The sequence below is a fragment of the Sphaeramia orbicularis genome, chromosome 12 (assembly GCF_902148855.1).
Source record: "Sphaeramia orbicularis chromosome 12, fSphaOr1.1, whole genome shotgun sequence".
Taxonomy (NCBI): domain Eukaryota; kingdom Metazoa; phylum Chordata; class Actinopteri; order Kurtiformes; family Apogonidae; genus Sphaeramia; species Sphaeramia orbicularis.
The window spans coordinates 16,949,744-16,976,109 of NC_043968.1; the positions used below are offsets into that span (position 1 = coordinate 16,949,744).

Genomic DNA, 26,366 nt, shown 5'->3' on the forward strand with positions numbered 1-26,366 from the left:
AGAGCCAAACAGTTCACACATAACGGACAGTCATTTGTTCTGTATGTGTGATTCATATTTGTCTCAGTATCTAAATAATGGGATCCTCTTCCACTGTGGTCAGAAACACTCAGTATTTTAAACAATATTTACAACATTTTATTGGTTAACTTAGACTTAACATACACTCTTACACCCTTTTCACAATATTCTAACTAGATTATATATATTTTTGAATTACTTAGACTTGTAAATTTCCCTATGGGATGAATAAAGTCTCTCTCTCTCTCTCTCTCTCTCTGTAGGTTCTTCTAGATAATGTTAACTTTGTCATTTCCTTAGAAATCCTAGTGATATGTATCTTTATCAGGCCCCTATTCAGTGTAATGATTAAGATTACACATATCACATCAATTTCATTTACTCTATTTCATTTTCATAAACTGTTAAATTATTTGCCCATGTAAAATATGTACTATATTCTATTGGCTCTTGCACCACAGTTTATTTCCCTTTTATTTGATCCATTGAGTATATCTAATCTAAAAAAGTATCAATTTTTATAAAGGCTCAAATAAGAACCCATCTACCTATTTAGAGTTGTAACACATAAAGCTTCCATTACTAGCAAAGTCAAACAAAACAGATGAATAAACAGCTTTAATGGAAAATAACTGGCCATTTGGTGTTTTTTTTAGCACTTCTTTAAAAATATTTTCCAAATGTCTAGATTACAGATCTTATACCTATCTTATATCGTACATCTCATATCTTGTATCTTATATGATATATAATATCTTATTAACAGTGTGGTATTGAGCCAACAGGTGCTGTTACTGTAGAAGGAACAAATGTGTACCCTAAATAGAGTGTACCTTGGTGATGGGAGCCTCAATTGTCATGGAGTGAATCCTGGCGACAGAGGAATATCTTCTGTTCTGTAAACTGGGAGCTGTAATATAGTAAAATATGCATTATGAGAACAATAGAATTAATCATTGACTGTCAGTCCAGAAATGCCACTGTATATACACCGTTATTTAGTTAGTTAGTAATTTATTTGTCCATTTAACAGAACATAATATATACATACAATTTGGATTTCTATATTAAACATGTTCGAAAGATAAGATAATATAAGATAAGACTTTACTGATTGTATACAGCAGCAATATGCAACACACCAGTGCAAAAGAAAGGCAGGTAGAAATACACGTTCTTAAAGTATAAAAATTTAAGTGTAAAATTCAAAGATATTTACATGTGTACATAGTGATTGCAAATATACATGATATGATATGGGGGTGGTGGAGGGCGTAGGCTGAAGCAACAGCTTATTCTTGCCTACCCTATTTAGAAGAAGGAAAGTTCCGGAAACAAAACAAAATAACACCTTTATTTTATCAATACTCTCCGGATACAGGCATTAAAAATGTGTAACAGGAGGTCATGAAGTATGTGCTCAGGTTAATTTAAGGGTCATGACAGACAAGTAGAGGAAGACTGATCATAAGTAGGCTTGGGTTCAGATATCTGAAAATTGTTGAAGCTGAATTTGAGAGAGTGTGGGGAGTAGTAACACAACACAATCAGCCCACAACATGTCCCTTTAGGATCTGTTTCGCTCAAGTATCTACACAACACAGTCTGACTTGTTCGCTAATTTGTGACCTCCAATCATCAGTTTGTTTCTGCATTTGTCATCTTACTTTATTCCCAGTGAGCAGTTATTTCACTCCTCTCATCCTCTGTTTGTATCATTTCTAGCTCGTGTTGCTATTGAGTTGAACAGCAGCTGATGTAACACAGTAGATAATGCAGTCTGAATGGTCTTACCGTCACTGCTGCGGGAGCTGAGTGACCTGGCATCAATTGAATCTTTCCTCCTGTCGCGGTGACGTAAAGAATGGCACTCTGTACGGCAGCAGAGGGGATAGAGGACATTAAACCTGCATAATGCATGGCCAGACTTATATTAAAGTTGATATGCACAAGTCAGAATAATCCATTTAATGCCAGAGATGTCTTATGACACATCACAAGCGTCTCATTCATGATATTCCATAATGGTCTGGAAATTTCGTAACCATTTCGCAAAATATGAGGCAAACTCAAAGTGGTGGTTCAGATTACCTGACTGGGAATGTTCTCCGCTGTATTTCTCCTCCTTGTTGAACTTGTGAACCTGACGGACAGAGAACAGGAGTTAAAGCTGAGGTCTGGACTACGGCCAAACATCACCGCTGCCTCAGAGTCTCTACTGTGGGGAATAAAATCAGTGTAATTTCCTCTTCACTGAAAGCAACACACTTGTAGGATTACTTCCATTGATTATAGACTCAATGTGAGCCAGTAACTGGATGTTTTGTTTTTTTTTTTTACTTTGGAGATGTCTATTTGTCTCACTTTAACTATATACGCTGATGCCAAGGACCTTCGTTTTTTAACAGACCCTGATCTGATCTTCACCAGCCATATCAAAGCTGTCACCAAAACCAGTGTTAAAATATAAACAGAGTAACAAGTTATGTGTCCCAAAAACACCAGGAGAAGTTTATCCACACCTTCATCTCCACAAGAGTCCATTACTGTACTGGTCTTTTGACTGGACTCCCTATAAATAGCATTAAAACAATGGCCAGAGTTCTAACCAGGACTAAGAGAACAGAACACGTTACACCAGGTCTAAAATCTTTGCACTGGGCTCCACTTAGTTACAGGATAGATTGTAAAGTGCTACTACTAGTCGACAAATCCACCATTTTTCAACTGAAAGCTTTTGGCAGAGAACACATGAGTGATCAGAGTCAGACAAAGAACTCTTGTCTTCCCTCTGGGACCTTCAGGTAGTGAGGAAAGCAGAGACTATCATCAGGGATCCTCATCATGTGTTGTCCAAGGAGTTTATTTTGATGCCTACCATGCACCTCAGAGCAAACTCAACAGATATTAAAAATCTTTTATTCCTTCAGCTGTCACACTTTTAAACTCTGACAGAAGTATTTTTCTATGAGATTTTTTAATGTTAGCAGAACTAACAGGGTCTTTTAGCCTGCATTGGTATTTATTGCTTATTTATTTTTGATTATTTGATGCATCTATTTGTCGTTGTCTTCCAATGACCTATCTTGTATTTGTATACTGATTCATGTGAATGTTGAATGTTGACTGATGTCTGTGTGTGAGCTGCAAATGAATTGCCCGTATAGGATAAATAAAGTTTTCTGAATCTGATATGTTTAAGGAACATAAACCAAGCAGGATTCTTAGATCTATGGACTCAGGTCTAGTTGAGCCCAGAATCCAGACTAAGCACAGAGGAGCTGTATTTACTGTAATCATTAGCCAGTAGAGCTTAGATTTGCCCCAAATGTAGGTATTTTTACATCCAGATTGAAAACATTCCCCTTTTCTTGTACTTATGAATGAGCTCTATAACTTACACTCTATTCTTATTGCACTGCAGGTCTTAATTTACTCTTATTGTTATGTAAGTCACGTTATGTAAGCTTGAACATTTAAATATAGATTTTATAGAACAATTTTTTCCTTTTCTATTATGATTTCATGTATCTTGTGCTCTATTTCAATTATATTTTTAATACTCTGATCTTTTTTGCCTCTTTGTATGAAATGCAATACATAAATAAACTTGCCTTGACTTTCTTGGTGCAGACTCTGAGCTTCAAAATCACAAAGGGTACAGAATGTTTGTTATAGTAAATTTTTTGCAGAAACTTGTTATATTAAAAATATGACATTTTAATGCTTCAAGTTTTTCATTCTACCATATCAAGCCCTAAAAAAATAGGGATGAAATATACAAATTTTAATAAACTCTTTTGCTTTTTGATTTTTTTAATTAATGCATCTTTTCTTCCTGAATAAAAATTACATTAAATAATATTGTCTAGGTCTCTCCATTTAACTCCATCAAACATCAGCTGGTTTTTACAAGCACTTGGGGCAGCTAAACAAGTCATAAACAAATTTATAAAGCTGACAAAAAATCAATTTACACAGTGAGCAGATCCAGTGCTACATTAGCATTCTTTTCTTTCTTGCTTTTAAGCAGCTAAATAGTCTGCCACACTGAGTCGATTTGTCTGTCTGATAGAGAACTAAAACAACAAGCCTGAAGCCTAAAAAGATGAAACATTAAAACCCTTGACTGAACTGAAGGGAACTGTAATGTTGTATAACCAAATTTTTCTGTATTTTACACAAATTACATTTACAAATAGAGATTTTAACCCATGGTCAAAATGAAAACAACAGCTAGTAGAGCTTTATACTACAAGGTTTAATATTAAATCCATATTAAAAATTTAAGCCCATCATAATTAATGATGATGTAACCACATAGCACATGTTTAATCATTTATGGCAGGTACAGTGCAGCCTCATACACCTAGAGATTGTGCATAACACACAGTCAGATAAGTAACACCTCTAATCCAGTTACAGAAGATTTTCCCTCGTGACTCAGTGTACTTTCATATCTTGCAGACAGTACATCACGTTCTTTTATGCAGTGATAACATAATAAAAGTGAACATGGAAGGCACTGAGTTTAAACATATTCATAAAAAAAATATTTAAAAATGTAACTTTAGGTGAAGGACAATGTATACAATGTTTGTCAATGAAAATTAGATTTAAATCACTACCATGTTCTCACACAATTACTCATTTTTTACATTTCTCAGTCAGTCTCTAAGGTCTCCTGTGTGTCCCACACTCAGTAAATAGGATTAAGACAGTGTAAACACTTCTAATGACATACTAGGATGCCAGATTTAGCTGGCTACTTCTTAATGGACATCTCGCACTGCAAAGCACAAACAGACATCTATAAAAACATATTTTGAATTAAATAGACTAAAGCTGGGAAATAGTTGTGATTATGATGGGCCTTAGTTGAAAGGAAAAGACAAACAAAAGTGACCCTAAACCTGCTGTAATTCTGAAGAGCTTTGACAAATACAGTTAACTAAACAACACAATGAAATGGAAACCATGGTCTATAGCCAAACATCTGGGTGGGAGAAGATGAGGAGTAATGTGTGGTTTTAAGTGCTCAGAGGAAAATGTCCTAAATAAGGAGATCAGATAAGAGCTGGCCTAAAAGGGTCTTTGTGGCCCGGAGTTGTCAAATGGACAATGGCATCTCAGTGAAGATGCTGTGTGTGATCTACTGTATGATTTACTTTTGAATGTCCTCACACAATTTTGTTCCGACTGTGCATCAGTTTTAGCTGTGTGCGATGAAAATGAATTAAAAGGGACACTGCAATAACACCATTCAGTTTGACACTGCACAAATCGGGCTGTGGGGGATGTCTTCCACGGTTTCGGGAAAGGGATCAGTTGCTGCCATGTCTAAGGATTCCCAATCCCAACAAGCAGGAATGAATGCCATTTGGCTTTGGAAGGCAGATGCCAACAGCTGACTCACCTTATGTACACACGATGAAAGAGCAGCGAGCTAAAGCTAGGCCCTATGCAGCTTTGCCTGAGGTATAAATAGCCCTGGCGCCTGGCTGCTAGCCCTCACAGGCCTTAGCAGGGGATCCTGCTTCTTAGCCGTAGCTTAGCGTAGTATGACGTTATTGGCCTGGAACCCAGCTGAGAGCAGCGACACACCTGCTTTAGAGTAAGTGAGCACACTGCTGAGCAGAGCTGGAAGCCACTGAGGCTACATGCTCTGTTATCGTATTTAAGTCTGACACTTTAGCCCAGAGTTCATTTGAAATATTTATGTAGAATAAACTCCAGCAGTTTTCAATCTCTACTATATAATCATTCATGTCTCTCCTAGGTTTGATTGAGCCAAGCTGTACCGCAGCAATAGGCTGTCTGATGGGCTGACATTTATTCAACAGGAAAATCAAAACTGGGCTTATATAAGTCCAGTTCATTTGTTGAGATAATTTACATTTACAATACCCTTGTAAGTTTATTTCACTTGAATCCAGTAAGCTGGGGAATTATTTGAGCCTTTAAATCAGCTTTTAGAGAAGATTTGAGCATAAGTGGGATTTAAGAGCTCAAAGAAATGCTAATGTTCAGAGAATGTTTATCTTGGGCTGGATCAGTGAAGGGAAAGTGTAGTCCAGATCAGGGTTTGGGCCCAACCACAGTACCTGATGCATACCACTAGACTCACCTGGTTGTTGTTGTCAATGTGAGGTCTCTTAATGGATACGAAGTGTCGAATTTTCCTGTTAGGATCGAGAGAAAAGGTCCTGTCAGGGATTTCTTGGAGACTTTTACATGAATGTGAGTGCTTTGGCCAGTCCACGTTGGCTTACCCTCCTTGACCAATGACGGGCGTTATCTTCACCTGCTGCTGGATACTGTCACCTGACTTCTTCCTGGCATAGTAAATACCCTGCCATTCCTGTGCCGAAAACAACATGTTGAGGCAAAGGAATGCACTTCGTAGTCCTTTCAGTGCTAAACTGGATGTGTGATACTGACCTTTCCTTTTTTGATACAGGTGTTGATGGTGTCCAACAGGTCTGCTCTGTTCTTGTCACTCTTGGGCAGTTCAGTCAGTTCCTTCCCGATCAACTCTCCCTTGTGGTAGCCCATCATTCGCTCAAATGCTGGGTTCACATACTGTGAGAAACAACACAAGTAATAAAGAAATCCTCACTTTTGAAAACCTTTATATACTAGTTTTGGTGAGTGTCTGTTATCCACACCTGTATTATATGGTCCTCACTAGTGATCTCCACAGCTTCTTGACAATGATCCAAAGCAGTGAAGACTGAATTACAAGCCCTAGGAATAAATGAAGTCACAGTGATTCATAATTAGTCATTTCAGCATCTATAACTCCCCTGTTCATCCATTGTGTGCATATATAAGGTTTCTGCATGCATGCGTTAAAGGTCTTGTTCTTGATGTACCTGAGTTTGAACTGGCATCGAACCTCTCCATGTTCTATCTGTATGAGCTCATTATAGCACGCGGACACACTGCTGTTCTCCACAAACCTCTGGAGCCCAAACAAGGTTAAGTGGTGTATGAAGGAGAGGGAGAGAGAGCAGTGGAAAACTGAATGAGTCAGGATTTACTCAGTGGCAACTTGTTTTTTTGCAACCTCCTACATCATTTTCACACCATCAAACACCGTTGACAATAAGTGCCTCTTTCAAAACCAGCTACTAGCCGTTATTTTAATGTTTGAAGTCTCTTAAAAGTCCAATAAAAGGCATCTATCAGGGAAGTAAGATAACACAAAACACATTTGCTCATATAAACACACAGTCACACGTTAGGGCAAGTTGTTGGACGTACTCTGCTAAACCCGGCACAGAGAAGAGGAAGAACAGATGGCTCGTCCTGGTCTGGCGGTCTATACAATGACAGAAAAAATCATTACCATGTGCAACCGCAGTCATTTTTCACAAACTTTTTTTGGTGCCTACATATTGCAAAGTGCAGACTTAAAATTCAGAGGATATAAAAAATTTACAAAACTTACTTTTGTGGCACAACAGCAAGAATAACTGTGTTTTCAGAGGGTTTTGTGGCACGGAGTAACCTGGAAAATAAGACAAGTGTGGATTAAAATCAACAGGAGTGTCAACAGAAGTTCATTTCATGCACACTTTGAGCTCATGAGATGTGGCTTGGACTCAGGTATAGGATAAACATGTGGGGACACTGGAGGTGATGTCATTGCCACAAAAGAGAGCAGAACTTTTCTAGGCTTTACACAAAAACACCATGCACAGCATCTGCTTCAGAGGTTCAGCCACAAAGCCACACTGCTGGCAGGATATACGGGAAAGTGTCCTAGAGGTGCAGCGGGGGGAGGAACAAGACAGCGATGGAGGGAGAAAGTTGGAACAGTGTGAACAGATGATGGCAGGGATCCTCAGGGGGGAAGGGAGGGAGAGGGGTGAAAGAAAATAGTGACAAAGGAATAGGAGTAAAGGGGCAAAAAGGACAGATGAGAAGCAGCTGCCAAATTGTGGTAATCACAAGACAGGAGAGACAAATGGATCTGTTCCCTCACTTTACTGGGGAAATAATAAAACACTTATAATAAATCACTCGACAAAATATATGGTGGTGGCTTTTAGCGCGTCCACATGCTCTGGAAGGGTTAGTACAGTATCTAACAATAACTACAGACCCAGAGTCTGCAGAAATCACACTTGAATTAAACGCAGAGCTAGCATTCACTAATGTTGGCTACAAATAAGAGAGAATAGGCACTATTTGACCAGCTTAGATAACGTGACTGTGAAAAACAAGAAAGTTTAACCATAAATAACATGTCAGTTCAGACATCCTTGTTGTGATATCTGGACATTATTCACAGGAGCATTAAGACAAGCATAGTCGACATACTAAAGACTCTGATCCACTGGAATCTCTGTTCAAATGCCATAAAAGGTCCTAAGAAAAGTCCTAACATATGGCAAAAACAAACGAATATAGAGAATTTGCAAAAGCCAGAGATTGGAGGTTATTATTTAAATGTAATTCCAACATATTGTCAAAATTAACAACTATATGGCTCTTTGTGCTGCTGTGTTTCAGACATGAAAAACTAGGAGGAACAGTTTGAAGATAAATGTATTTGTGCCAGTTATATTTATAGCCTCACATATGGGATTCCTTCTTTAAAACTGGAATGGTTTATGGACAAACCTAGCGCAGATTATTGGCACATGATGAATATAACTAACAAACAGTAACATCATGTAGTGAATGGGTTCATTCTACAATCAGAGAGGTTTCTAAAAAGTGGCCAGCAACATTTGCTATGGAAAAAGAAATGGATTAAAAAAAATGTTTCAAGCTTCGCCTTAAAAACTCCTGCTGGCTGCCCTGGGCCATTATCCAGCTTTCATGTCAACAAACAGACTCAAACTCTGTGGCTCAGGCTCAAGTGGCACTTTGTTTTAAAAGCCTCTTATCAATTCTGAACTCCAGTATCCACATCTTCCCTTTAGTGCTGAAACACTGAATTAAACAGCCTTTTGAACTGCAGCTAACAGCACAGAGTGATCCGAGTGCAGCCTCAGGTTGCAGATGCCTGTAATGCATCCGCTGAACACCAGATGGCACCCACAAGTACAAGCACTACAGCCCTCTTCTAGTGGCTAAAGCTTACAACACAGACTTCAACTGAAATTAGGTTAATCCTCTTACATCTTAATTTTCACCGGATCTATTATATGTACCTGATATGAACACAAGACAACCAGACGTACTATAACAGTCTACTTGCAAGAGACAAAATAAATCACTGTGGGGGAAAATAAGAAACAAAGCAGATAACACCCACCGACAAACAGCTTCAGGCTCAAAGTAGCGAGAGTGGCGTCCATCAATGACTATAATCTCATGATGTTTGTCCAGGAAACACTCAACGGCAGACTCAGGAGTCCTTGCGATGTTACAACGGAACCCAGCACGGTCACAGGCCCACCAGAAAGCATCACTTTGGCTGTCCTCCTTAGCAAACACCAGTAGGACCTGAGAGGACAGAGAGGTGTGAGTGCATGGAGGTGATAGTGTCACTATTACTGTAGTAATGCACAGTACATAGTATTCAGACCAAAAAGAATGACTTCTACTTTAAGGAACATACAGTACTCAAACAAAGATGTATCACTTATAGGTCTCAATAATATGTAGCGCAATACACCTAAAAATATTAGGTTATTATAGGTTATTATACTGATTCTGTTGGGTTTCTGTAAATTGGCTTAGAGTCTGGTTTTGACCAACTCTATATATAAAGTGTCATGAGATAACTTTTTGTTGTGATCTGGCGCTATATAAATAAAATTTGATTGTGTGATTTGATTGGTTTTCCTCTGTAAGTCGCTTTGGAAAAAAGCGTCTGCCAAATGCATAAACATAAACATACGCATATTAATTTACAAAACTAAAAGGCATAGAAATAGCTGGATTACTTATACTGATGTAGATGGAATACTGCAAGAAAAAGAGGAAGAAGCGGAGGAAAAGTCCTTATAAATGCTGCATAGTTTATGGAAATAGGTGCATGAATTTCCATCGTTGCTTTGGCACCAAATATATGACAGACAATTTAAAAAATCACATAACCTTTTACCCTTAATAGCCTGTGACTAACAGTTAACCGCCTATGTAAGTTTATATACAGAAAATGAACGACAATAGCGTTCATGTGGAACTTTTAAACATTCACTCTGGTTTTCACTCTGATGTTCATCTCCACCAATTCCAGTGGGAAATATCTGGCTTTTTAGCTGCTGCACATTAGACTGGCTTCACTGGCTACTAGGTTTGGTGCTTTGTTCTACAGGAGCTGATGAGAGAGCGGGGAGAGATGGGCCATACAGAACAATTCTACAAAACAATAACAGTTAACCATCAGATGCTAAAACCATAAAGCTATAAAAGAGCTGCAGAGCCTAAAAGCTGACAACGTGAACAATTCCACATTAAAAATCATCATATCGTGGTGTTATTAGGGATTGACTGATTTTAGTAATCAAGCCCACCAATAACAGATTACACCAATACACATTTTCAGTTAAAGTGAAACTCCCGGCATCCGATTTTACAATAACTTCAATGCAAAATTTAAAGGAGTGATATTTTGCTTTTTTTATGGAATTATGCATTTTAAAACATATCCCTGTGGTCTACATAAACTGTAAATACTCTGCTTGGGTCTGAATTCTTCATTAATGCAACTCCACAGGTCCATCTTCAACCTTATTTCTAAATAATGACACCAGAAAGGTCGCTTTAAGTGCTGGCCCTTTAAATGCAAATGAGCCACTACTGGCCCCGCCCCCTCCAGGTTGTTGGCTGTGCTGCTCTGTCCCATTCAACCAACAACTGAACATTTTAGGTAATCAGCTTGAAGTTTGGACATATTTTCAGCATGGACTACAAATGCTGCTGCTGATAAACAATTATGTCGTAGTCGGAGAAATGTTCGTTAGAAGTCTTGACCTTATATGTGCAAATGTCATGACGAAATTAGTTATAGATGTGACAAATTAAGCAGGAATTAAAACGGGTTGTAGAAATCCACTCAATTTTTGCCAAAATTAATATAAAGATAGCTTTGCAGCACCTGGAGGGTTCAAATTCAAACTTTTGAACTATTAGGGTCCAAATACACAAATAAATGAACCAAAGACTAATAAAAGTAGGTTTAGCACAATATGACCCCTTTAAAGAAAGAAACTTTCACAGCAAAAATGATGGTAGTGCATCTTAAAGGCACAATTGCTGAGTACTTTTGTCTGAATGTTTATATGTTCTCACTGTGATATGCTGGTAGATGAACTGTACTGTACTTTGTTGCCTTTTGCTAAATGCATGCTGCGAGACGCCACTTCCATGACCTTGAGCAGTGGTATCGAAAATGTAACACAACCCGTCTAATTGGCAATGCATGTAAACGTAATGGCAATTTCTTCATTACCACGATTATATTTCCTCACTAGAAACTGTGCAGCACATAATCACAAATAAAATGTGCATTTCACACCAGCAGACGCGAAGCCCGCAGAGCTCGGACACATGTTTTTGATCTCACACTGTGTTTTGACCGCAAACACACCAGCCACCTTTGGTACAGTGGTGAGGAAATACACCACAAGTCGGTCAGAGACATATAAAGACACACATGCTATCATGTACGCACACCCACACACAGGCAGCTGGGCTTGAGCCAGAACCAACAGCACTCAGCTCTGCCTCACAGCAGCATCACCTCCTGACTCCCTCTAAGGACAACAAAGGATAAAGTGACAGAGGGCGAGCAAGGAGGTGCAGCAGAGAGGCAGGAGAAAGAGCGAGTATAGTCTGAAAATTAGGTCGAGGAAGAGAGTTATAGTGTGATGTGTATCTGCACAGTCATTCACACCTGGAGAGACAGGTGATAAAGCATGGAAAAGGGCAGCAGAGAAAGAAAAGAGGCAGAAAAAAAGACGAAAAAGAAGAGGACAGAGGGAGAAAATGAGGTAGTATTGGTGAGTGCCTGTGAAAGGTCCACAGTCTTTGATCCCGTTCTAGCTTGTGTAACCATGGTGCTAGCATGTGAAATTCCACACGCAGAGTACCCCGTCGACCCTGGGACATGCCGACCGCACAGATCTTTGACCTGCCACCCAAATATGTCACCAAACATGGTGGGGGGGCACCGTTTGTCTCAATACTCCATCTGATGTACACACACAGTCAAACACACTTGAACACATGGCTGCACTGCATCATATCACTATTATATCTGTCTGAAGCGCGAACCGTCTGCAGTATAACTCACTGTTAATGTTTCTTCTGTTAGCGCGATTACAAATTTACAGCTCCCTGAAATTAAACACATATTTCACATGTTAACACAATTAGCCGTACATTCACTCACTGGCTTCAAAGTGTGTATGAAAACACTGTATAGTTGATGTTCCTTTGGCACACACACTTAGAGTTGACTGTTGCTGTGAGCTGACTCACATTTTCAGGGATCAGAGGTTAATCCGCCATGTTTACACACCCAGGCTAGATGCCATCTGACCATAGGAGACAGAGAGGTGTCATCGGGCTAACAAGTGTCGAGCACTTTATCTGTGTGGGAGCAAACCAGAGTCTGAGCCAATCAAAGTGAGGACGCAAAGGTGACGAAGGCCCAAGAAGAGCATTTACTTCTTCTGCTGGCTTTTTCCAGGATTCAACTTTGTTTATTGTTGTATGACACTGCAATAAGATTTTCTTTAACCCTTCATCGGGCAAGTGACTATTTTTGGTCATTTCCACAAACATTAAATATGGGGCCAATCCCGTGCCTCAGTGAGGTCAAGCATGTTGGTTTTCATAACACTATACAATACTTCAGAGAGACTTCATAGACATTTTGAAGCTGTAAATAGTGAATATTAGTGATTTTTTGTCAATTTATCATTATTAGTATTATTATTATTATTGCCAGTTCTTGTCACTTTAGCCACTTTAACAACTTGTTTATATTGTTTATATTTTGATCTCTTCATTTCTCTATTGTATTGACGCATACTGTCTTGCACTGCTGTACACTTGAATTTCCCCCTTGGGGGATCAATAAAGTATATTCATTTCAATTCAATTCAATTTATAACCTTATAACAGTTGTTTATAGGTCGACAGGTGTCTGTATCAGCACTTATGCTGTTGTAATGTTCTAAAAGTGATGTTCTAAAATACATGTTCCTTTCACCTGACATGTGTTTTTCTTTTATATCTTTACTTCTTGGATTGTTTTCTTTGCCACTTATGGATAAGGAACCAAATATGGTAACTTCATTGACCCTGATTTTTTACGTCATAAAAATTTTGTAAACTTCCTCAAAAGTAATAAGGTCTTGTCATGTCCTCCAGTAACACACTAACGTTGAAATGTTGAATTTCAGAATATTTCTATGTGTGCCCTATAAAGGGTTAAAATTACTGCTTCTGAGGTCAGTAATGTTTCTTTTTCAACATTTTACAAAGACTAAAACATTAATACTCATATAGTCCTCTGTTTTGTATTAAGCAGTGCTTTCTGATTGATTGTTGGTGTATATAAAATTTTGGATGATGTAAAGCTGTGGTAGGTTTCTTTTTCTCTTATTTTCCTGCTTCTCCTTCATTCTTTCTCTATTTTTTCACAAGAAGTACAAATTCCAGATACCAGTCTGCACAATATAATGACATCCAGTGAGTGTCTGTTGCTTTACCTTAACCTCTCCGTGTAACCAGAGAAACACATAAGTCATGAGATAAGATGAAGGAGGAGCGATCTGGAGAAGTTGAAACTCTCCAGAGCAGTGAGGCAACAGTAAACGTCAAGGAAAAGCCACAATATATAACCCTCTCCTACGGTGCATTTTTATCTCTCCCTTTTCATCTCTCCATTTCTGGGGAAGGAGAGAAGCAAAAGAGGGGCGAGTTAGGTCACGGATCCAGAAGAAAAACTAGAGGTACGACTTTACTGTGCTGCCTTAGGAGAGCAGTTTATGGGCTTTATGGAGCATGAGGCGAGGTTTTAAAAGGCTTTTTAATAAAGCTGCAGTCCCTCCACCTGCCTGCGTGTTGCCAGAGATTCCTGGTGTGATGTTATTTGGCTTGGTGAACGTGAAGGAGGAGGAGGGCGAAGGGATAGAGCAGGATACTGTAGTTCAGCATGAACATGAGTGGCATGCCAGGCCTCTCACATCACTGCAGTGGAGTGGGAACAGAGCTGAACTCAGAAACCCCTGAGATCAGTCAAAACCAGAACAAGTCAAACCGAGGCAAATTAAATCAAAAGAAATAAACAGGCACCTAATAAAGTAGCTGATTCCAGAGGCCGAAGCTGCCAAAGCAGATGAATGCTTTGTAGTACCTGCATCTCAACCAGCTGGTAACCTCAGGAACATTCTTTGTTACATAAGAAAATCTGACTAGTGCACGGCCTAATCCCTAACCAGAGGATGAGCACAGACAATCCCTGACTCAACCCTGCATAACCTTGCAATATTCCTAACTTCTTGAGGGGAATGATGAAATCCCAGCAGGGACAGCGTGTCTGCAGGCAGTGTGAGCAGCACGTATTTGTACAGTCATGAAGTTACGATTAATATATTCAGTTTAGCAGGATTTTCTTTAGATATACACTGTGTTGTAGTTCATGACTGGACCCTAGAATTTGTCAAATTATTAGTGATGCACAGGACGGATATCCACCATGTGTAATTAAATCCACACCAGTGTAGGCTATGGAGAATGTTAATAATAGCTCATGTTATGTTTTTCTGAAATATAAGACATGAGGCTGAAGATAAGTTGTTCTGAAAAATAACACCACTTCATGTTGCGCAAGATGCTGTGAATGTTTTCCCGGAAGATCAAATGCAGATAAAATCCTAATTTGTCAAAGGACAACAAACTCATATGATTCAATTATTTTAATGTTAAAATGAAAATTTCCCAAAATGTCACTTTAGTGAGTTAGAAGATAGCCATTGAGAAAAAATTATTTAAAAAAAATGAAGAGTATAAAATTAGGAAAGAAAGACTCAAGTCGTTAGAATCAAAATTAATATAGAGGGTCAAGACCTGACACCGCAAACTAACACATATGATTCAATTATTTTAATATTAAAATGAAAATTTCCCAAAATGTCACTTTAGTAAGATAGTAGTTAGTCGATGAGAAAAAACTAGAAAAAAAATGAAGAATATAAAATTAGGAAAGAGGGACTCAGGTTGTTAGAATTAAAATTAATATAGAGGGTCAAGACCTGACACCGCAAACTAACCGAAAACAATAAAATTCAGTGTGTTGTCAGCAGAAAGATAAGCTGCTTATCTCCATCTCTTTGAATATACCATATTTATGTACACATTGTACTTTGAAAATATAAAATGACACAAACTAAAATATCCAGAAATCAAAGCGAACTTCAGGAATCTCTCGTTTCTCAAAAATGACAAAGCCGCCTGATTCCACATGTTACAAAGCTGAATGTTTGTTTACCTGAATTGGCTCCTGAGTCAGTCTCATCGGTCCCACACATTCTTCTGTAGCTAAAACCTGTCAAAGAAAAACAGTAGCAACAGATAAGAAAATGCAACAACTGATAAAACACATGCAATGAGCAGACAAGCTGTGAGCACTTCTTACCATTTTACCGTTGACGTCCAGAAGCATATTGGTATATTATTAATTTTCCTTTCATGACCTGCCTGTCTCTGCACCTGTAATCTGTCTAACCTCCTACTTTCAGTTGAACGAAAGTCAGCAAAGTTAAAAAAAAAAAAAAAAAAAAGTATTTCCTCTATGAAGGCGGACGGAGTAAAACAAAATAATAGCTCAACAAATATCTGGCCTTTTGACAAGAGAAAGGTGTTGTGAATGCCTCTCCTACGCTGCAGAGATGGATATTTACATGCAGTATTAGCGGCCCAGAATGGAGCTGTCCACTGCAAACCTCTTTAAAAGGTATTAGCAGCCAGCCACAGATTGAACTCACAGGTTTACTTGCATAATCCCCCTGCAGGAGCATCACACACTGTACTGTATATATGAGTGTTTTTGCAGCACGTCTGGGCAGCTTCAACAGGCTTCTAATCCGCATGCGTCACTCTAGTGTGAATAAGCAACTCGGCTACATGTGCAACTCTAAGCATATGAGCACTCACATGTTTTGTGTGCATTTCAACATTAGAGTGAATCAGCATTATATCTCATCATGAGAATAATGGCGTGACACGTTAGACGTCTGTGTCATGTTCAGGGACTAAGCAGCAGGTATTGAGCTATTGTTGAGCAAATGCTGAGATCATCTACACCACAAGGTCTGGCTTGAAATACATGATTTTTTTTTTTTTTTTTTAAACCACAAACATGTTCATAAACATGTTTAACCCTGAAAGACCTAAACACTCACCGGCAGCTAAAACCATCTACTGATCTAAAATAATCCTATCAATACATGTAAATAATTGGTGTAAAATACAGTTTGTCATTTTTTCATGGTCATCAGCTATGACCCATTTGGACATTCAGATGTTCTGTAGTTACCATGGAAACCCCGTCATCTTCTACAACATTGATTCACCAGTAAAACCCATGAAGTCTGATCAATGACAGTGGATGGAAACATTTAATTTATGCTCATTTAATGAGATATTTTGTTGAAAAAGTCACCTTTTCTTCTTTTTTCTATGTTTCTGATATTATGACGCTCAAATTTAACCTGAGCTTTAATGAACATCTACATGATCAGTAAATTAAATATGGGAAAATACCTGACTTTCATTGAAAAAATGCTAAATACACAGAATAATATTACAATAAATGGTGATAAGTACCTTAACATTAAAAAGAGACGAAAAATCATTTGGGAACTGACACAATAGTAGCGCTGGGTCTTTATGGGTTAAGATGAAAGTCTCTAATCAGCTGATGAGAAACATCTATGTGGTATTAAATAAGACAAGGAGTAGGATTTCTGTTCATGCCATAAGAGACACTCTCATGGCATTCATGAAACACGCGGAAATTCATCTCATGCACATATAAGAACTATATGACTAAAGTAGAAACACAGCGAGTGACTCAACCATCCGTCATTTCACCGTTATTTGTCAGTGGTAATTAGGCTTAAACTGGGACACACTTAAACCCACATCGGGTCTCATTGAGCTCCTGGTAAACCAAACAAAATCTAAGTGTCATCACATGTAGGTGTAACACACATGTAGACATTTAAGACTTATATGATAAATAGGGCCAATCACTGACAGAATGTATATGGGTGCTTCTCTGAAACTGGTCCCTAAAAACAGGATATAGGGGCTAAAAATTCAAACCAGATGTAGACTAATGTTATGAAGCAAGTTTGGAAGCACTTTGGGTCTGTTTTAAAAATAAATATTTACTGAGATAAAAGAGAACCTATTTTTCTGATAAAACCCACTTTTACATTATTTTAATACAAAAATCTGCATGTAACACAGTAGAAAAGACACGAAAATTATGCACTACTATTTTTTCAAATATCTTTTTATTCTCTCACAGGTACATTTAGGGAATCATACTAATTATGTAATGCAGAGTGTTTCACAAAAATGACCACTGTTGCAAAATCACTCGCGATTTATTTGTGTTGAACTGGGCAGGTTCTGCATGTAACACCAATGGACACAATGGGCTACACACAAAACCTGGAATGAGACTGCTGATTCATGAAAAACCCACATATCTGGATTAGAAAAACTACTAGGATCATCAAATTTAACACAGTGTCTTTAATTATAGTGCTATACAAGAACATTTACAGCCATGTTTTCAGGATCAAATGCACTGACACCTAGGTAGTTTTTCCTGTCCCAATTTTGGTCCTATTTTTGGCCCCAATATTTTCTTAAAAATTCATTAATTTTGGGATGGCTCATAGCAAGAGTATAATTTTTTTTTTGCATTTATCTGAGGTCATCATTAGGTACATCCTGGGGGAAAATATGTCTAAATTTCTCTTTTATTATTGGGTCTAAAAAGCTGGCAAAGTGCCAGATACCAAAATAAACCTAGTTTCATGGAAGCACCCATTTATTATTGCACACATTTGTGCAGCTCACAAATTATGTGTAGCCTAAAATTACTCAGATGTGATTATGAATCAATTCACAGTTAGTGTTCATCTTCACAGAACAACAAAATTCCATTTTAAAATAATGAGAGCATAATTAAAACATAAAACCTTTTTTTTTTAAATTAGCAGTGACTGTTAAAGTACACTCAACAAAAATATAAACGCACCACTTTTGTTTTTGCTCCCATTTGTCATGAGCTGAACTCAAAGATCTAAAACTTTTTCTGTGTACGCACAAGGTTTATTTCTCTCAAATATTGTTCACAAATCTGTCTAAATTTGTGTTAGTGAACACTTCTTCTTTGCTGAGATAATCCATCCACCTCACAGGTGTGGCATATCAAGATGCTGATTAGACAGCAGGATTTTTGCACAGGTGTGCCTTAGGCTGGCCACAATAAAAGGCCACTCCAAAATGTGCAGTTTTATCACACAGCACAATACCACAGATGTCACAAGTTTTGAGGGAATATGCAATTGGCATACTGACTTCAGGAATCTCCACCAGAGCTTTTGCCTGTGAATTGAATGTTCATTTCTCTGCCATAAGCCATCTCCAAAGCTGTTTCAGAGAATTCATGAAGAAGACTGTGCGAGGAAAATGGTGGTCACACCAAATACTGACTGGTTTTCTGACCCCCCTGGACCACCCAATACAGTAAAACTGCACATTTTAGAGTGGCCTTTTATTGTGGCCAACCTAAGTCACACCTGTGCAATAATCCTGCTGTCTAATCAGCATCTTGATATGCCACACCTGTGAGGTGGATGGATTATCTCAGCAAAGGACAAAGCAGAAGTGCTCACTAACACAGATTTAGACACATTTATGAACAATATTTGAGGGAAATAGGCCTTTTGTGTACAGAGAAAAAGTTTTAGATCTTTGAGTTCAGCTCATGAAAAATGGGAGCAAAAACAAAAGTGGTGCGTTTCTATTTTTGTTGAGTGTATAAAGCATGTTTAGTGCACACATACAGTCTTAATATTGTTAGGATTACTTTGAGAAACAGGAAACACAAAGCTATGTTTATCAAAATCCAAATAATATAAATGTAATAATGTAAATCCTTTCTGGGAAGTCACAGTATATCCACCAGGAGCCAGTTGAACATATAAAAATGCACCTTTTCTTGACATTTCTGCCTTCTGGACATACTGTGTTTCACTTGTTTATGCTAGTCACATCTGGAAAATGCAGTCCAGCGTAGACATGTGTGAATTTTTTAAAATGATGACCAACAGAGTGTGTGTAACCAGCCTTGCAGAGCTTCCTGTTACCATATCCTTTCTCTTATCATTATAAATGTTGTTGCTCCGATCACATACACACCGTTTCATGCTTTGTTTGTGCCTTTAGTTTGGAAATAAATCCTTAATTTGGCTACTTCAAAACCAAATATCTGTGACCAGTGTATAGTGAGGAGTGTTTGTTTTTGCTGCTTTATGCAAACAGTTATGAAGCTAGTTATGGTTTGTAGGAACATCCAACCTGCATGTAAGCCTCTGTTTGCTCAGTTTATCTCTGAGCATGAGAGGTTGGACAGGGTGAAAAAGGCTGAAAACGCCAAAGGAAACAGTATGTGTCTAATATACTGTGTTGACGATAGCACACTTGGAGAATGTGTTGTCAAATCATGTGGACCTCACATTGCAATTGTTTGTCTGAGTACAAAGAGATTCATGGAAATCCGAGGGGAAATCGCTTTCATGTTGATCACAGTGAGGTCTAATAGCAGAAATGTTTTAAAATGAGGTCGAGGAAGTAAGAGACGGCCCATGGGAGCGCTGAGAACAAGCATTAAGGAAGAAAGACAAGGAGCATCTGGTGGTTCAGTCTCCAAAAAGCTGACAAGATAAATCGACTGAATCTTTGTTGAGAGCATCAGTGACAGCGAGAAGCTCAGACTCCCCAAAGATGCTCCAGAGTCGAGGGTTGGATTCATGAGAAAGTTAGTCATTTTGTTTTAGTTGCGGACAACGCAGCCAGATGTGAAACAGACCAGGAAGGAAGGCGGTAGAAACAGGGACAGCTCAGCTTTAGAGAATAATTTGGAGGGAGATCAGTCAGTGGAGTTAGAAGATGATGGAGGAGGTGGTGAGGAATACTGAGAGAAGGAACCATGGACACCATCAAAGCTCCATTAGATCACCTGACAAAACACTCATGGAAACACAGGAGGGGGAAGTGGGTGACAGAAATTTCAGATATAACGCACAAACAAGAGATTATGAAGCGTGTTAGAGGCGAGATGAATAGGTAAGAGTGAGAAATTCTGGAAGTGAGATGATGTGAATCAGAAAACCAAGAAGCAGGTGAGGGACAAGAATGAAAAGGTGAATTTAGGAGTGTGATAAGAAACATTCAGACATTACCATACACATCTTATTATTGTTTTGCATTTTCTACCTCGAGATTTATGAAACAGGTAAATATACCCTGTACATATGTGTATTCTGACCATAATAATAGTACTAGTAGTGAATAATAGTAGTTTCTATACTCATCCTACCTCAGTGCAATAGTCAAAACACATGCACCTTGTTTTTCTTAATCTTACCTTCTCTATATCCTATTTTTTGTATATGTTGTATATATTTGTTGTATATATATCCTATTTGTTGTATATATACAGCAGTTTTTGTAGTACTTTAGTAGTATATTTAATATTTTATCTTGTAATTTTCATACATAGCTACATTTTTATGGATTTTGTGTCATATTTTGTGTGATATTTTACACAGTCCTTTTTTGCACTAATTGTTTTTGCTGCTAAACAAAACAGAGCTGCTAAATGAATTTTCATTGTTCCTGTGACAGTGACAATAAAGATCTATTCTATTCTATTCTATTCTATTCTATTCTATTCTATTCTATTCTATTCTATTCTATTCTAATAGTAATTATAGTTATTGTTTAAAGCCACATATAACCATCTGTTTTTTCTGTTGTTTCTTGGATCTAAAATCAGCTTAAAAATTCAGGACTCATGTAAATCAATCCTTAAAAAAATGAGAACGAGATAGAAAATAATCAAATACAGTTTCAAGTTATTTTCTACGTAAAAATCCTCAGTAGTTTTTGTTTTGTGCTGATAATTTAAGACATTTTTGAAGCTTTTGCCGAGTTTTTGTTAAACGTTCTCCTCTGTCTCATTCTTTCTTCGTTCCACTTCCCTGTGATTCTGGCTTCCACACTATGAAACGTCTACATTAACACAGTCCTGATTCAGCCATGTTTGCCAGTGATCATTCACCTCCTGACATTTTATCTTTCAGGCCTCCCACGGTGCAACCCGTCACTGACCATTAAAACTAAACTTTAAGTCCACCATCTACAAACTAGCGCTGGAACGACCAAACATTAGCATCACGGTATGTTTACAGATATCACTCTACTTCTGTCTTTGGTTTGCATGACTGGGTTTGTATATATAAGTAGTTTCTACTGTCATGAGTCCATAGAATATAAACATATTTAAAGTCCCTCATTTATAATCAAGGATGTCATTAAAATAGGCTTTGCTAAGCCTTTGCATGATACACTACATTAAATGATCTGTGCAAATGAAAGAATCTGCAGAACGTGTGTAGTTATATGTTATACTGATATATTTTTAAAAATGTGCCAATAGCTTCAAAATTGCTTCCTTTTAAAACAAAAATATTATTGCATTAAACGTTATGTTGTATAATTATAGCTGGTAATAAGAAAGTGACATTTCTATCATTTTAACCATGCAGTCCAAACCCTTAACCTGAACTTTCACATGACTAAACTTTAACAAATGTAGAAAATCAGTAGTTATGTACTACTATAGTTTTATACTGAAAATCCAAGCAGATTATACTGTAATTCATGACAAATAACAGAGAAAAGAGGACTAAAAACTCCCTCCCTCAGGGAATATGTGGCAGTTTTAATACTGTACTAGAGGGAATTTATTCAGATAGCTAGACATTTGTGGCTGTTTTATGTATTTCTGAGCTGTTATTCCACACACGCCTCTTGTTTTCAACTAATGAACTCGTGGTTGTTTCACAGACTTCAGGGGTGATCTGGTTCTGCTGCTCTTGGCGTCAATTCAGCTCATTCTTTTGTCTTTGTTTTTATGAAGCGCTTTGCATCGCTGGCTTTGAAAGGTGTTGTATAAATAAAACCTTACTTACTCAGTGGGGCCCAGGTACATCAAATCATTGCATACTGTATACTGCATACACACTGTGATGATAAGGTAAACACTGCTTTCATTGTGGGGCTCGTTACACCATTTGTGTTTTAGTATGTGTTATAGGCCAGTTTATTCTCCAGAATGCAATAAACTTAACAAAGTTACAGTGTTTAATGTATTCTTTTGACGTTGTTTTCACAGTTTACTATGATGTTAGATTAAAAGATGACAAGTTGGTTTACATTATGGCCAGAGAACAGAAAACCTTGTTTACACTTAACCATAGGCCAGTGTCTAATCATTGTGAGTAAGTGACAAAGTGGGGTGTATTTCTTGTCTAGACGTGACCTTGTGTGTGGCTCTTTCTTTGAAAGTAAGCACTGTTTAGAATAAAAAATTGATACTGTACGACGTCATTGTGGCCTCCAAAGCAGACCTAAATCTCATCTGATTCTGGGCATTATGTCATTTTCATCTGTATCTGAACCAACAGTGAGATGTTATTTATTTATTTTTATCTACGTCCAGATAAACACCAAACTGTCGGTTTTCATTGTGCTATCCTCCTCATTGCCGTTAAAAGCAGACCTTGGTATATGCGTGAATCACAGTCCTTGCAGCAAGGCCTCAGAACATCTTATCTGTCGTGCAGGTGGCCTTCTATAACACTCAACCTCAGTCTGTGCCCTGTAACAAGTATTATCTGCCATATCTTTAAGATGTCTTACTCGATGACACTTTGACGTAGGATAACATTATCAGGCTTATTGACCGCAAACCTCAGATTTAACAACCATGCGTGACATGGAGGTCAAATCTTACCCTAAAAACCCAAAAACCTTTGACCAGAATCTTAATGTTTGTTATATATCAGACTCCACTCTCACAAAGCTGTCCTTATCGCAGATCTATGTTACGTTTGCTGTTCACAGAAACAGAGCAAGAAAACGCAACACAAAAAGCCCAAACTGCACTGCAATGTGATGATAATATGCACATAAACACACACCTACAGGAAGTTCTTTGCATGTAAACAGATGTCCTGGTCCAGCATTCAAACTATTTTCCACTTCACAGTCTAGATGACATTCCTGGTCTCACACACTCCTCCTTACTTTCAACTTTAGGGTCTGCAATAATCTATGTATGTAAATCTGGAGTGTTTCAGCTCACTTTTGTAAAGATAGTCATGCACGCAAAGGTTTGTTTTAACAAGAAAAGAGGTCAAAAGGGGCTTCACAGCAACAAACCACCTTCATGTCCTCTTCTTACCTGTTTTCTCAAGTGTGATTATCAATGCATTATAAAATACGGGGATTTATCTATGTATATGTACAGTAAATGTGAAATTGCTGTGCATGAACTGGTCTGTCAGACTCTGAATAACACTGTGTAGCCCATAGGTTACCAACCCTGGTCCTGGAGATCTACTATCCTGCATGTTTTAGATGTGTCCCTCTTCCAACACACCTGATTCAAATGGTAAGTTTATCATCAAGTGCTGCAGAAGCCTGATAATGACCGTCAGGTGTGCTGGAAGAGGGACACATCTAAAACATGCAGGATAGTAGATCTCAAAGACCAGGGTTGGTGACCCCTGGGTAGCCTAACTGGTTTTATTGATATTTTAAAGGACAGAAATAATGCTCCTTTAATATTAACAACCTGCTCATGTTCAAACAAAAAGCACATGATAAAAAAACTGAACTTTGAAATGTGAAGAAGTTTTCTATAATGTGGGGAAACTGCAAATTCATGCTTTCATCTGTATGTTCTTACAAGTGGCTAACTGTGTGATGGACCCTGGGGGGTTATCTGTATGGAACACCAGCATCAGCTCCTTCACATGTGACTGTTTACACTGCTGCTGAACTGACCAGGGGGGTAAACAAATGAACATGCACACACATATGCACACACAAACACAACTCTGTACAAAAACAGGAGCATGCTCAACACCACGGCAGATTATCAAGATCCTGCAGGGAAAGACTGATGGTTTTAATAATAAATGGTATCATTGATCCTTTTTCAGACTTCAGAGATAGAGTGGAACAGAGAGAGCGCAAAGGAACAGCTGACAAACCAACACGCAATACATACACTGTGTACGCCAGACTAAACTCATGACACGCTGTATAAGGTTTCACGGTGTGAGTCAATGGGCTGCAATGTGTTGTGTGCTTTTAGCTTCTGGTTAGGAGCATCCTGTTAGGATAAGTAAAAGCTTTTATTCAATTTATTGAACCTTTTTGTGCACAATTGCCACAATATTAGGACCATGCCAACTGGCTGCTAAAAAAAAAAAAGAGACCCATATAAAAGTCAGGGCTGACAAGGCCTCCATGAAGGCTGATACTTGATTCCAAAACCTATCATCTAAAAAACTAACACAAAAAAACTTCATAATGGTACATAAGTGAGTAAAACTATAAATACAGACTTAGAGCACTACTATCATTCATGGCTGAATGGATGGATGCATTATGGGGTCTGATGACATGATCATCTGGTGCACTACTTCCTGACAAAACACAGCTATATCCTCTAGGGTTCGATCATAAATACGAAGAGTATCTGTTCACATGCTCCCTCATGAGAGAGATCCAAAAACAAGACAAATCACACAAATAAGATGACACAACATGTACACAACTCAGCAAGTCTGAGAACTTTACATTGAAGTAAAAGCCATGATGCAATGAAGCCATGTCTTTATGACAGCTTTGTTTTCACATATTTGCTTTAAAGCAAACTTAGAATTAAAAGGACATTTAATCAAGCTTCCCCCTGGGTCACTGTGATGGGCTTTTTAGTCCTAAAGCAAACTGAAGTTGAAAGCTCTGAATAAAAATACATGTTTTTTTTGTCCACTTTATGTAGTGATTTACACCAGTCTGTTCCCATTCATTCTGAATCTAACCATGTGTTGTTTTTAGGTGACCTTTTGGACACCACATAAATGTAGAGTAACTGCCTTATCTTTAACTGTTTGATAACAGCAGAAATGACCCAACTTTTGGCACTCTGAAGCACACTCTGTATTAGAAGATTTAAGACTGGTTAGGGTCGGTGATGCATTTATGTCCTTGTGAACGTTGTGCTCTTTGAGAGTAAACCTCTGGACATTTGTAATGGGAATGGTGCACATTTAGATACCAGTTTATGAGACAGATGAAAGAAATCCAAGCCCTTAGGGAACTCTTGGACCCACTGACAAGTCAGATTAATGTCAAAGCCTTGATATTTTACATAAACTACTGACTAACAAGCATCTTTGGGTAGAAGTATATAGATAATGTGTGGGCTATGATCACAGGCACTGTTAAATTATTATGAGTGCTGCACTAATGTCTGCAGTGACGGATTGATGCAACAATGACAAGAGACTGAATGAACTCTAATCATAACATTACTGTAATGAGACAACACATCAGCAGGCTCGGGCCTCCTCTGGACGCAAACCAACAGCCAAGGCCTCCTCACGTGTTTTCATTCACGACCCGGTGATGATAGGCTCCATCTGTGAATGTGCCAGTACATCGTGTCTGCTCCGTACCTTGACGCTGGTGTGGCTGGTCTGCGTCTCGGCCTCGATGCGGATGTGTCCCCCGCTGTTCTCCTTCCGATCCCGGTACGAGTTGTTGCGCGAGTGCCGGTTCTGGTAGGTGATGACGGAGGGGATGGTCTCGGCCGCATCGGTCTTGATGAACAGCCCGTGGAGCGTGGCTGCGGTGCCCTGAGAGATGGTGGTGGTCTGGTGGGGGGAGTTGGATTCGTCTGAGTCTCGGCAGTAGATCACCCCGCTCTGAGAGACGTGGATACTGGGAGCGCAGCCCATACCTCAGACACGCGCCTCCGGAGCCTGATCCCAGAGAATAAACACGGACGCTTGGGTACCACCACCACCACCTCCTCCACCTTCGTGTCTTCCTTCCACAGCTGCCTCCACACAGGCTGCTGTCTGCTCCGGGCATCAGCTGCGGGCTCGAATGGCTCTCTCCTCCGCACACCTCCGTTTGAGCACATTAAGGGAGGGAAACAGGAGGTGTGATGATGAGCGTTAATGCACGTGAGTCCGCGGTCT

At 38.6% G+C, this 26,366-nt stretch overlaps 1 protein-coding gene across 2 annotated transcripts in view; it reads right to left on the reverse strand.

Moving 5' to 3' along the window:
- The window catches only part of pde8b (phosphodiesterase 8B), a 40,199-nt gene extending 14,064 nt beyond the window's left edge, over positions 1-26,135 (reverse strand). Inside the window, exons 1-13 of one of the 2 annotated variants that reach the window (XM_030150049.1) lie at positions 25,839-26,135; positions 15,488-15,544; positions 9,293-9,483; positions 7,475-7,534; positions 7,288-7,345; positions 6,897-6,985; positions 6,690-6,768; positions 6,463-6,603; positions 6,294-6,382; positions 6,149-6,203; positions 2,113-2,164; positions 1,816-1,893; positions 855-931 (exon numbers count right to left, since the gene is read on the reverse strand). In XM_030150049.1, coding sequence (XP_030005909.1) covers positions 855-931; positions 1,816-1,893; positions 2,113-2,164; positions 6,149-6,203; positions 6,294-6,382; positions 6,463-6,603; positions 6,690-6,768; positions 6,897-6,985; positions 7,288-7,345; positions 7,475-7,534; positions 9,293-9,483; positions 15,488-15,544; positions 25,839-26,120 — 1,308 coding nt within the window. In that variant the 5' untranslated portion in view covers positions 26,121-26,135. Of the gene's footprint in view, positions 1-854; positions 932-1,815; positions 1,894-2,112; positions 2,165-6,148; positions 6,204-6,293; positions 6,383-6,462; positions 6,604-6,689; positions 6,769-6,896; positions 6,986-7,287; positions 7,346-7,474; positions 7,535-9,292; positions 9,484-15,487; positions 15,545-15,634; positions 16,004-25,838 lie in introns of those variants that run through there. The other variant, XM_030150050.1, reaches the window with a different exon arrangement.
- Positions 26,136-26,366: the final 231 nt, after the last annotated feature.